This window comes from Rattus norvegicus, chromosome 20, assembly GCF_036323735.1.
Source record: "Rattus norvegicus strain BN/NHsdMcwi chromosome 20, GRCr8, whole genome shotgun sequence".
Classification (NCBI taxonomy): domain Eukaryota; kingdom Metazoa; phylum Chordata; class Mammalia; order Rodentia; family Muridae; genus Rattus; species Rattus norvegicus.
This window is the reverse complement of record NC_086038.1, coordinates 1460525-1473342: the sequence shown is the minus strand read 5'-3', so window position 1 is coordinate 1473342 and position 12818 is coordinate 1460525. Positions and strand designations below refer to the sequence as shown.

The following is a 12818-nucleotide window of genomic DNA, read 5'->3' as shown; positions in this document are numbered from 1 at the left end:
TCACAATAGAAACGATTCTACCAGAGCCTGGCTTGGCGCTCTGTTTCCATTTCTGCTGTTGTACAAAAATACTTGGATAAAAAAGCAACTTTGAGGGGAAAGGGCTTATTTCAGCTCACAATTCCAGGCTCTAGTCCATCACTGAGGGAAGCCAGCACAGGACCTTGAGGCTGGTCATCCAGGAGTGGAGAGACATAGCAGCATTCATGCCTACTCAACCTGGAATCCCCCCAGAACATGCTCACATAACCAGGCCTCATTGATTATCACCTGAGTGATTCCGGAGTCTAGAATCTAGACTGTCAAACCGACAAATCTGACCGTCACACTTGGTGAATCCGTACGTCGGTTACTGCAGGAGTACGAGGGTCTTAATGACATTTATGATTGTCTAAAATGCCCACTACAGCAAACTCACAGTAAAGGCACACGCAGAGTCCACTGCCCGACTTGTAGGCGCAGGAGAGCATTCTCTCTCACCAGGAATTGGGTACTGCTTACATAACTTAACGCATTGACTGATTTTCAAACACGTCTCCCTCTTTCTTTGAGAAAGGAATGTTTGAACTCAGAGGATATACTACACAGCGGTTTAGAAAGCACATTACACCGGGGACTGGGGGTGATAGGTTCTGGTGCTTACAAGTCAACTTTAGAACCCACATCAGAAAAACCAGGTGTAATGACATGTGCTTGTGATCCCAGCTCTGATAAGAGGCAGACACGTAGATCCTCCGCTCTCAGGGACGAGGCAGCTTCCCGTCAGTGAGGGACCCTTTATGAAAAAACCAAGATGGAGGAGAAATGGAAACTGAGGTTTCCCTCTAGCCTTGGTATACGCGTACGTGCACCCTGATGCATGTGCATGTACATATATGATATAAGAGATAAGAAAAGAAAGCTTTAAAAAAAACCATGCTACCTTATATCACTTTGCAACGACAGAGGATGCTGAAAGTCTTGAGGGAAGGGGTTGATAGTTTATCTCCGATTTTTTTTTTTCTTTTTAGCTATTTAAAGTTGAGGATTTGTGGAGTGTTCATTGCAAGTCTGCATTTACTGACTCTTGATGAGGGGGGAAGAAAACCCCGCACCTCATTGAGCTGTAACCCTGAGTCTCCCAAACGCTGTCTTCCTAGGTCCTGTGTCTCATCACTGCTCCTGTGACCATGATCCTTTCCAGTCAGCAGGACGCAGCCTTTGCCTTTGCCTCTCTGGCCATCGTGTTCTCTTCCTACATCACTCTGGTTGTGCTCTTTGTGCCCAAGGTGAGGTCTCCAGATGGAGGCAGGACTTCCAGTGTTTCATTACTCTTTTCACTCACGCAGCCTCGCCCAGCCACCCCACGCCCAAACGTTTGTTTGCCCCCGCAGATGCGCAGGCTGATCACCCGAGGGGAATGGCAGTCTGAAACGCAGGACACCATGAAAACAGGATCATCCACCAACAACAACGAGGAAGAGAAGTCCCGACTGTTGGAGAAGGAAAACCGAGAACTGGAAAAGATCATCGCTGAGGTGTGCGGTGACAAACAACCGGGGCCCCCCGTGTCTGAGGGTGGGTTGCCCGTAGTGGGGCCTTCGATAGAGGTTTGAGTGTTGGTGGTTCACAGAGGGTCTCGGCCTGCAGAGGAACCGGAGAGGGAGAGGGGAAGGGTTGAGTTTCAGTCCCGTCAGCCCGAGGAGAGGGAGGGGGGTTCTGCAGACTTCAGCCCACCTGAGGCAAAAGAGCAGTCACTGGCAGTAGTTAGGGGGAGGCCATTGTGAGACATTGGTTGCCCACAGTGTTACTGTGTCCGGGCTGTAGTTAGGGACCGTGCAGTGCTGGGTGGGGGCGGGAAATGGCCTTTCCACTTGTCTGATGCAATCTTCATTTATTCCTTTTTTTTTTTTTTTAAATCACTGATTTTCTCCATCTATTCTCTCGGTGCCATTACGTTCTGTGGGCTTCCTTTGTTCTCCCCTGATTCACATTTTAATTTCCTTTCTCACTCGTACATCTCGTTTCATCGTCTCCCCCCCCCTCCCTCCTTCCATTCCACATCGCCCTCCTCCCACACTCCCGATTGTGTTTCTTCCTCCAGAAAGAGGAGCGCGTCTCTGAACTGCGCCATCAGCTCCAGTCTCGGCAGCAACTCCGCTCACGGCGCCACCCCCCAACACCCCCAGATCCCTCTGGGGGCCTTCCCAGGGGACCCTCTGAGCCCCCTGACCGGCTTAGCTGTGATGGGAGTCGAGTACATTTGCTTTACAAGTGAGGGGGCATGGAGAAGGATCAAGCCAGTAGGGGAGGGAAGGGTCTGGGAAGAGGGTGGGGGCCTGGGAGGAGGGTAAGGACTCCTATCTCCAACCTGGAGAGCACACGCTCCAATCCCCCTCTTATAAATACATGTCGCTCTGTGCATCTGGGGTTATTTGGGTCTCCAGTACTCTGGGAAACAGACTGTTTTCTTTCTCCCCTATAATTTTATATCTCCACTTCACAGGTTTTGTTTGAACCCTGCTTGGAGTTATTATTCACTCATGGCTCCAGAGGGGCATCTCATTTTTCTCCGGTAGCCTGTCTTGTACAGTTACCACAGCAACTCCTGTCATTTCAGCAGCAGGGGTCTTCCTACACTAGCAGGGCTCTCGCTCTCTCCATTTTTCAGCCTCAGAATCTCCTTCCATTATTCTTCTCCTTCTACATGTCTCCATGGCTTCCTCTCCCAGGGGACTCGTTCTACACACACACACACACACACACACACACACACACACACACACACACACACCCCGCATCCTGCCCTCTCCTAGGCAGCTGCATGTCGTCCTGTACAAATGTGCTCGCTTCTGAGTGCTTTGTGCGGCCGTTCACTTGTGCTGTCTGCATAAGCTGCGTCTGTGAGTGCACGGTGGTTTGTGGGTGCGTGAAGTGGCATGCTCCGGTAGGTGTGTATGATGCGTTGAGCACGCTACGCTGTCTCCCTCATGTGCACGCATTGTGTCTGCTTATGTTTTACTTGTATGCCTCTGTGTACTGTGTGTGTGTGTGTGTGCCCACGCGTGCGCCCGTGTGCATGCGTTCGTGTTGCCCTGACTGGCTGTCTCAGCCTTCTGAGTAATTGGGATTCCAGTTGTCTGTCTAGCTCATGTCCTGTCTTCTTCCAGTAGAGCCGTGAACACCCAACACACACAGTTAATCGGGCTCCCCCCAGTCCATGTTTTCTGAGCCATCCAAAAACTCTCCTTGGCCTTAGGTTCATCCGCAGATGTTCCCTCTGTTCTTTGCTCTCGTGCGTCCACCTTCATTCTCTTCAGTCATTTCTCAGATCTGCTGCGTCGTGGTTTCCTTTCCTTCATTATCATCGTCATTATTTTTCAGAACTTAAGGGAAAAAGAAATGGGGACAGGTTGGAGGCTGTTTCCAGTGGAATAGTGGGTGCGAGTCCTGACCAAATGAAGGCACGGACAGATGGACTGACGGGGCGGGAGGCGGCGTCCCTTTCACACTGTGGTGTCTCTTGGGGGGGAAGGATCTCCCCGAATCTCAATAAAGCAGTGAACAGTATGACTCAGCACCTCATCCTCTGTCCTGTGAACTGAGTGGGCTCCGCCAAGGGAGAAGCCCAGGCTCTCAGGATTGGACTTGATGAAAAGGCTTTGAGGCAGAGAGGTGCAGAGAGCTGTGTGATTGATCCATGCAGGGATTATCGAGGGCAGAGCTGGATAAGATGAAGAGCCCGATTAGTGATTAGTGAGTGATGGCATTAGTGGTTAGAAGTGTGGGCTCTGGAGTCAGGCCTGCACCGAATGCAGAAATGTCCCCTAATCTATATTCTTCATTTTTGTGATCTGATCATAACAGTAATGGTGATGATGCATTTCTCCATGGAGTGCAGCATACAAGAACTGGACTAATTATGCATCCCAATGGTTGGATCTGCTTGGTCCAGGGTAGCCTCTGTTATGGCTGCCTCCCTGATTCCCTGACAGCGGTGGGCATGCTCTGGGAACCTGGAGCAGGCAGCTGAGCGGACGTGAGGAGTCTCCTCCTCGGAAAGGAAGATTCACAAGCAAACGATGACTGCCAGGTTCTGGATAAGCCTCTGAACTTGAAAACCATTATCTAGGGAACGCTGAGTATCCTGGGAAGAATTTTCGATCAGGATGAATGTTTGAAAGGCCTGGAGGAGAAAACTTGGGATTTTTGTTTAGGGTGACTCTCCTTCTCTCTTGCTGCATGAAAGCTTCAAGGATTGGGTGGGCCCTATCGTTTCACTGTCCTCAAAATGGCAGTTAGATCTTAGGCCTCCTTTGAAAACAACCCGTAGTGATTGTCCACCCTGGACCAAATGGATTTAATTTGAGTTCCCCTTCTTCCTGCAGTGGAATATTCTTAGAGAAAGGAGAGGTCTGTGGAGTAGAGAAACCCAGTGTAGACATTAACAGTCTGCTTTAGAAGCTGCATCCGTAGCCACATAACGGCCCCTGGTAGACTAAAGCTACGTCCTAAACCTACTTCCTAAACCTACATTGCACTTAGGTCGGAAGTGAATAGTTAATGGAAACTCAGAAGTCCCACGACAGCCAAGGGTGAGGCAGAGGGTAGCAAGAGAATGCAGTAACCCCAAGCAGCAGAGTTGAGAGGTACAAAGAGTGCAGAGTTCAAAGGTCTGAGGGAGCTCTGGAAGCATCCGTCCCTGGGCTCTGTGGGGCTGACTCTACCTGTGGCTTTTCCTCAGGCAGTGTATCCTGCATTCTAGGCTGCCTGCTAGTCCTCATGCTCTGTCACATACCTGTGACATCATTCTCAGCTCTGCCCTAACCCTGGCCACTAGAGCTTCCCGTGAATACTGCATTGAAATTCACTTAAGATAGGATTTCATCTCTATGGCCCAGGCTAGCCTCACCCTCACTATGTAGTTGACAGTGAACTGTCTGTCCTTGAACCGTCTGTCCTCTTGTGGAAACCTCTCAAGTATCCTGTTACCGGTGCGTACTGCCACGCCTGTTAAGAGGTAGGGAGGGTGTTTTGTTTTGATCCAGGGTCTTGTCATACAGCTCTACCTGAATCTATAACCCAAGCTTGTCTTGAACTCATGGTAGTCCTCTCGCCCCGGCCTTCCAAGTATTGGGTTATAGGTGTTAAGCACTTCGCCTGGTAACAGAATTTTATTTTATTTCCTAGAAGGGGCTCCGGCTGGGTAGTCCAGACTGGAATGTTACAAGAATCCTGCCGCAGCCTCCCTGGGGATTGCAGTTAGGAAGTGCTGGCTAGACAAGTCACTTACTGTGGGAGGGTGTGCTTCTAAGAACTGGGAGAGAGAAGTGAGCAAGATGGCCTCTGTAAGGGGGAGGGGAGAGAGAAACAGACCCCCTCGGGACAGTCTTTTTTTTTTTTTTTTTTTTTTTGGTTCTTTTTTTTTTCGGAGCTGGGGACCGAACCCAGGGCCTTGCGCTTCCTAGGTAAGCGCTCTAGCACTGAGCTAAATCCCCAGCCCCCCTCGGGACAGTCTTATGGAAGGGGGTCGCATGCTCATTACCGGGCCAAACCGGGGTAGAGGAACATTGTCAGCAGTAAGGGTGGAGCCAACATGCAGACTATGCATGGGCTACTGGGTAGCCTGGTAACCGCAGCAGCCTAACAGCAGCAACATCATTGCTTCTATGGGATAGGGGTTAAATAAGCTACAGGGGGTGGGTTGGGGGTCCACACTACACAACGGCATGCAGGCTTGAAGACAGGGAGCAATTAAGTCCTTTTTAACCACTGGAGGTGAGTTTTGTCTTGGAACCAGCCTGCTTGCCTAGGGTGTGGGCTAAAACCCCTACTCGGGTCTCCAAAGTTGAGTCTCCCTGGAGGCGGGAGAGACAGGTAATTTGTCAGCAGTCCTTGGAAGTCACACAGCACGGTTTCTAGCGCGTTCTACCGTGCCAGGTTCAAAGGGTAGCTCTGGGGAAAACACATGTAGAACAGAGTTAAGTGTATCATTGCAGCTTTATCTGGAAACATGGCCTGCTGAGGCTGGTCTTCCCTCTGCAAAGGCAGTGTCATAACCTTACCATACCGTGCACCTTCTCTTTGGATGATCACCCAGGTTTGTGCCTCTCCCCACTCCACCCCCCCCCAGCCCCCTTTTTCTTTTTGAGACAGGATCCTAACTGGCCTAGAACTCACTGTGTAGACCAGGGTGACCTCGAACTCAGAAATCCACCTGCTTCTGCCTCTGGATTGTTGGAACCTCAGGTGTGTGCCATTGTACTGAGCCGGGTAACCAAGACAGTTTTGTTTATCTCATCTGACATTCAGTGTTTCACCAGGTTCTTCTTTTTGGAGGTTTCAGGGGGTCTAGCTGCCACCCTAGACCTTCTCTTCCTGTCTAGTTTGAAGATGACTGCTAATTGCAGCTTCCCCTAACAATAATCAGAATAACCTTAGGCTGCCCCAAACAGGTGAATCTTGGTTTATTCACCAAGGCCTTTTAGAGCAGAGAATTCTTCACTTTGTCCTTCAACCGAAAAAGTGGGCTCCACATCATTCTGCCTCAAGCATGTGATTTTAAAAACTCATTGACGGCCATTGTAAATGCATTCACCCTTACCGCCCCCTGCTGGAGCAAGAAGTAACACTGGAGTCCAGTGCCTCCGTTTTCAACCTGTGGATCATGACCCCTTTTGGAAGCCAAATGACCCTTTCACAGGGGTCTCGTATCAGATATCCTGCATATCAGATATTTACACTACGGCTCAACAGTGGCAGAGTTGAAGTTATGAAGTAGCAATGGAATAGCTTTACGGTTGGGGTTCAAAGAAGAACTGTATTAAAGGGTCACAGCATTAGGAAGGTCTAGAGGCTGAGGGAAAGGTGATTCCCAGTGCAGGTACTGTTAGACAGGAATACAGACAGCCCTGCTTCCTCCGGAGCAGGAAAATGGTATGCATCTTCTGGTGGGTGTACTGTGGAAGAAGGAAAAAATCCTCTGTCATAAGTTTTCCCGCTGAGGTCTTGCAGGCAGGTAGAAGATTACTAAGAGACAGATGTGAAATTAACACATGCTTTGTGCACACGTTTGGGAGAGAGAGAGGGGGGGGGGAGGGAAAAGGGTATGGGGGGGTAAGGGAGGGAGGAAGGGAGAGAGAATGAGTGAATGAATGAATATGAACCAAAATGTCTGGATTATATAGTGAAGAACCCAGCCCCAGGGCTGGAAAGTTCAGGGATGAGGGCAGGGTATGCCAGCCTTGCCCTGCAATAGGTAGGGACTGAGGGATGCTGGGAGAACCTGGAGCCAGGACTGCTTTGGTATGTTAAATAGGCATCTGCCGGTCAGAGGTCTGAAACCCAACACAACTTACTGGGCTCACCATGCAAAGGAAGAGTATTTTGGATTGGATTTTCTTATACATACACAAGCACACACACACGCACACACACACACACACAAAGACTTATACAGAAAAAGTTTCTGATTTAATCATAAAAGGTAGAATAAGACTGTCAGTTATCAAGAACGGACCCACGCTCAAGAGATGGCTCAGCGGTTAAGAGCACTGACTGCGGGTTGGGGATTTGGCTCAGTGGTAGAGCGCTTACCTAGCAAGCAGAAGGCCCTGGGTTCGGTCCCCAGCTCAAAAAAAAAAAAAAAAAAAAAAAAAAGAGAGAGAATAGAAAAAAAAAAAAAAAAAGAGCACTGACTGCTCTTCCAGAGGTCCTGAGTTCAAATCCCAGCAACCACATGGTGGCTCACAACCAACTGTAATGAAATCGGATGCCCTCTTCTGGTGTGTTTGAAGACAACTACAGTGTACTCATAAGTGAATAAATCTTAAAAAAAAAAAAAAAAAAAAAAAAAAAAGAACGGACCCAACAGCATATTCTGGGAACTTTTCAGAGGGAGTATAAATGGTAGTGCCTCGAGAAGCAGACTGGGTTGGTTGTTGGTCATTTCGTGGGGTTTGCGACAAGAAGGAATGAAAAACAAAATTAGATTTAGGGGTCTCTTTCCTCTGTCCCCTCCCACTTGGTTTCCCTTCCGTTTAGTGTTAGGGAGTTAAGTTAGTGGAGAGTTGTGGAAGACAGAAGAACCCATAAGGTAGCAAAGACCAGCTACACACATTCTTCTGAGAATACTAGTAACGAACACGAACACATAGAGACTGGGGAGGATGACTGTAAAAGTTAGTCTACCCAAAGGGGATGAATTTCATCTCTGAGTGAGCTCGTAGAGGGGAAAAAGTGTGAGAGCAACACGATCAGGGAAAGCGGTAAATACCGCCATTGAGTAGAACTTTGTTATGTAGATTTAAACATGAGCCCTCTCCCTTGCTAAGATAAGACCTTTTCAAATGCGAATTTCCTTTAGAAAAGGAAATTTTGTTCCCTGCTGGGCAGCATTCCTTGGGGAGGAATTCCTTGATTTCCTGTAGCCTTTACCTCCAAGTAATCGCTAGAGGCCTGTGTTAAAGCCTCCTGTTGTGCAGGGTGTGGTGTTGTGCCTTTTATCTCAGAAGTCAGAAGCTGGAGCCTCACCTGAGAGTTTCAGGCCAGCCAGAGCTACCTGGCAAGACAAAAATAAATTACTATAAGGGTTTGAAAGTCCCTGAAGGAAGACCCCAGACTCAGTATGCAAAGACAAAGAGTGTTTATTCCTCAAACAACCAGCCTGTGGGGATTGACCATTCTTTGAAATGGGAACCCCAGACAAAGGCACCCAGGCTTCATAGGGAACCGGGGGAGCTCTCTAGAAGGATTAGATAATCTGAAGTTTCATTGGTGTGTTCTAAGGGGTTCACAGGGGTCAGTAGTCTGCATTCCTATATCAAGAATGTTTAACTGAGTGATGAAATAGGACTGCCCAGTGCCTATTCTGAGACATTTCCCCATTGTTGTGGTTATCCCCAGGCTGTTCCCTGGGAGGGGTGTTTTTTGGTCTAGATTTGGTGACTTCTGGCCTTTTCTCGAAATAACGCCTGGTCCTTAAATGGAGTCACACAGGGTCCTTATGTGGAGACAAATGGGGTTTATGTTGTCCTCACAACGCAAATATAGGAAATAAAGCTGTGTGTTTTGAGGAATTATTCTACTACGGGTTTAGGGCAGTTGTGCACAGAGAGGCTAGCTTTGTTGGGGACTCAGAAGTGAACTGATAGCTAGAAATGACATGCAGGTGTAGCCCCAAGCTTCCACACTGTCTCTGATTCCTGTGATATTCACAGGTATCTGTGCTAAGTGCTGTAAGGGTCCATGATTCCCTAAAGAATAACACCCCGGATTCAAATAGTAGGTAAACACAAAGAGTGTTTTATTCTGCGGAAATCCAGCACGCTGGGGTCTCCCATTACCAGAATAGAGAAACAACCAAGTGAGCTTGCAGGCCTGACTTAAAGGACATTATGGAATTCTGGGGTAGGTGACCTCTATGTTAATCTGTTGGGTCCATCTCTATGGACGGTCCATTACCAGGGTGTGGGGACTGGAAACTTGCTGAGGAAGTCTGGAAACTGCTGCAGACCCATTTGTCCTTGCCTCGGGCCAAGTGGTGGGGCAGCTTCTGAGGCCTGGACTTGCCTGGACTTTGAAGCCTGACATGGAGTCAGCCTAGCCTTTTCGGTGCTTACTCTCTGGAAACCCTAACTACTGAAGGTTGGAAACTAAAGGAAGGATCTTTTGAGAAGTTGTATCTGACTCAGCAGCTTTTGTGTCTTCCCAAACCAGCCCGATCCTTATTTAATAATACTGGGTTCCTCCATTTATCTAACTCCCATCCTGATGTGCATCCTGCATAGTTCTAACTGTAGCTAAGGCAAGTTTGCATTATTCTCTCTACACATCTAAGGCCACAGTTCCTTCTCAGATAATGCCGATTCTCCAAGTCAGCAGATAATTCAAATTTTGTTCTCTTTGCTGTGGGACAGGTTTCAAGAAAAATGTCTGCCCTGGAGAACACTGGGTTCCTTCCAACGGTTCTTGGTCTCATAGATTAAAAAAAAAAGATATTTAAAAGGGAACTCAGAGGAATATTGAGGACAATTTGGAGTTTGGGGGTGGAGGAAGAAAAGACAGGCAAGCCTAAAATTTTAGCTGTGCCAATAGGAGAGATGGCTAAAAGGGAGAGTTAAGCTCTCTGGATTGAAATCTAGCAAGCATGGGTTCAACAGTGGATGTTTCAGGACTTGTATGGGGGGTGGGGGGTGGCGTGGCTCTTCAGAGACAGAAACTGTCAGGGCAAGAGGTTTAAGATTTTGACTGGCTAATAACCAAGAAAGGGAGATAGAGGTCAAAAGGAGACATCATGCTTAGGAAACAGAAAAGCAGGAAGGATTAGCAATGAGGATTTTACGTTACTACATGGAGAAAAGGGATTCTAGCATATGCGGTTCATTGGGGGTGGGGTGGGGTAGTTAGTCTTTTCTTCTTAACATATCTTTAAGTAGGGCAGCATTCCTGAGGGGCAGCTTCTTATCCTGGTGACGGATAGTTCTATTTGGGTTAGCTTCTAAGCCTATACTATGCTTTGGTAACTTTACAGTATTTTCTGCCATTCCAATAAAACTTTACAAAAAAACAAGTAGTGGCTACACATGGTCATAGACTGGTTTGCTAACCTCTGCCCTACATCATGATCTACAAGGACTTGGAATCTGTGATGAGATGTCCAGGGGATGGCAGGAGCATGGGGCATTCAAGGAAGATGGTCAGAAGCCTCTTTTCCAAGCAAACTGACATTGTCAGGGTTTAGCAATAGTTGAGAAAAGCTAGAGGTATGGGGCCGGCGGGGAGGGGCAGGCGGCGTTAGGCCAGCCAAAGTCACAGTTCTTTCCTGGACTGCAGGCTTCCAGAGCCAAGAAGCCTTCTTTTCAGGGGCATTAGAGCAGCTTGGAGTGCCTGTTTCAAAAGTTCTGGACTAGTGCTCAGTAGTTAAGAGCACTTGTTGCTCTTTCTGAGAGCTTGGGTTTGGTTCCTAGTGTCACACGTGGGTCCACTGCAGGCATCAGGCACACCGGCAGGGCATATACATGCAGGCCAAGTTGCGTGGTAGCACAGGCCTTTAATTCTAGCACTTGGGAGGCGGAAGCAGGCAGAGCTCTCTGTGAGTCTGAGACCAACCTGGTCTTCGTATCAAGCCTTCAGACCAGCCAAGCCTACGTAATGCTGTATCAACAACCAAAACCCAACAAAAACAAAAAACGAAACATCGCAAATTAGAAAAAAAATTAGAAGGTTGCATGACTTACAGGTCTAAGATTAGGGTTATTAAACATACTAGAAGAAGTCCTGCATTAGGACAGCCCCAAAATGTAGCTGAGCAGACATACTATGGCTCAGGAAAGGCTGCAGTGACGATTGGGGTTAAGATAGAGCTAATACTGACACTCTGGGCTCATGCCAGAGTAAATGCTAACACTTGAAGTAGATATGAAACTAGGATTTCCCTCTTCCTCCTTCACTGGTATCCTGTGCCCAAAGGGAGTTTGGTATTGCTACATTTAACAGGAAAGCTAGATAGATTAGAACCTTACACATACTTTTTTGTGCCACTTTGTATCTAACTTTCAAGTTCCACTCATGACCAAAAGCTTTGAAATTGTAGAGCCAAGGCAGGAACACATTGAGACAAATTATCCTTATTTTTTCCCATGGGGCCTTCCTATTTAGCCCAGGCAGGTGACAGATTTATGGTGACCCCCCTCCCCGCCTTCCTACTCCCTTCATCCAGCTTCTTAGTTCTCAGATCATCATAGATACTGGAAATCCAGCACATGGCCTTGCACATGCAAGGAAGCGCTGTCCTGGGACGAACCTTCAGGCTCAAATTTCTTGCCAAAGTTGCCTTCTGTCTCTAGTGCTCTCACAGGGTGCTTTGAAACCCTTGGAAAACCTATATGGAGGCTAGCTTCATTGTGGACACATGTCTAGTTAAGATTGACTCCTCTTAAGTTTGAGGACAAATTGAGGCTTCTCGTTTGAGCTAGGAGGGCTCTATTTATGTCAAAGCAGGATTACTAGCTGGGTGGGTGCCAGTACTAGTCGAGAACTTTGAGAGATGGTTTTGAACTCTTCGTTTTTGCTTCCGAATAAATCTTCATAATACTACAAGAATGAAGTGGGTCAAGGAGTGTAAGTAACTTTAGACAGTACCTGGAACATCGCAAAGCATGAGTATATCACACCAACTATAATGTTAATTACCCCCCAGCAACCCTGGTGTGTGCTTCTGTTTAGAGAGGGGACTTTGGTGATTTTTCGGTATATCAATGCAGTTCCAGATGTGGCCAGTAGATGGCACCAAAATCCCAGGGCAGAAAATGTTCTCCCTCCTTTGAGGAGAAGCCATTCCTGTTTGTGAGCTGGCTGGCTGGTACTGGTAAGGAGACCACTGACTGCATTTCAGGCTGCTCCCCAAGGCTCTTTTTATCTGGCATCCAGCGAACAATACCGGGTCATTTTATTATGGTGTGGGAGCAGCAACACGGACATGACAAGGAGCCAGAGAGATGGCTCAGCATTAAAAGCATTTGTGCTTTTTCCAGGACCAGAGTTCAAGTTAGGCACCCATGTTGGATAACTCAACTGTCTGCTAATTTCAGGGAACCTCTTCTTGCTTCCACAGACATCGTACACACACTCACACAGAGACATATAAAAATCAAGCCTTGATGGCTCAGCGGTGAAGAGCACCGACTGCTCTTCCAGAGGTCGTGAGTTCAATTCCCAGTACCACATGGTGGCTCACAACCATCTGTAATGGGATCTGATGCCCTCTTCCCGTGTGTCTGAAGACAGCTACATTGTGCTCATAAAATAAACAATTCTTTAAAAAGTAACCTTTAAAAAAA

At 47.7% G+C, this 12818-nt stretch overlaps 1 protein-coding gene across 4 annotated transcripts in view; it reads left to right on the top strand.

The window, feature by feature from the left end:
* Gabbr1 (gamma-aminobutyric acid type B receptor subunit 1) overlaps positions 1-3564 on the top strand; it is a 29574-nt gene extending 26010 nt beyond the window's left edge. For 3 of the 4 annotated variants that reach the window (XM_039099118.2, XM_006255879.5, XM_063279560.1), the window contains 3 exons: positions 1140-1268; positions 1374-1517; positions 2084-3549. In XM_039099118.2, coding sequence (XP_038955046.1) covers positions 1140-1268; positions 1374-1517; positions 2084-2257 — 447 coding nt within the window. In that variant the 3' untranslated portion in view covers positions 2258-3549. Of the gene's footprint in view, positions 1-1139; positions 1269-1373; positions 1518-2083 lie in introns of all 4 variants that reach the window. The other variant, NM_031028.3, reaches the window with a different exon arrangement.
* Positions 3565-12818: the final 9254 nt, after the last annotated feature.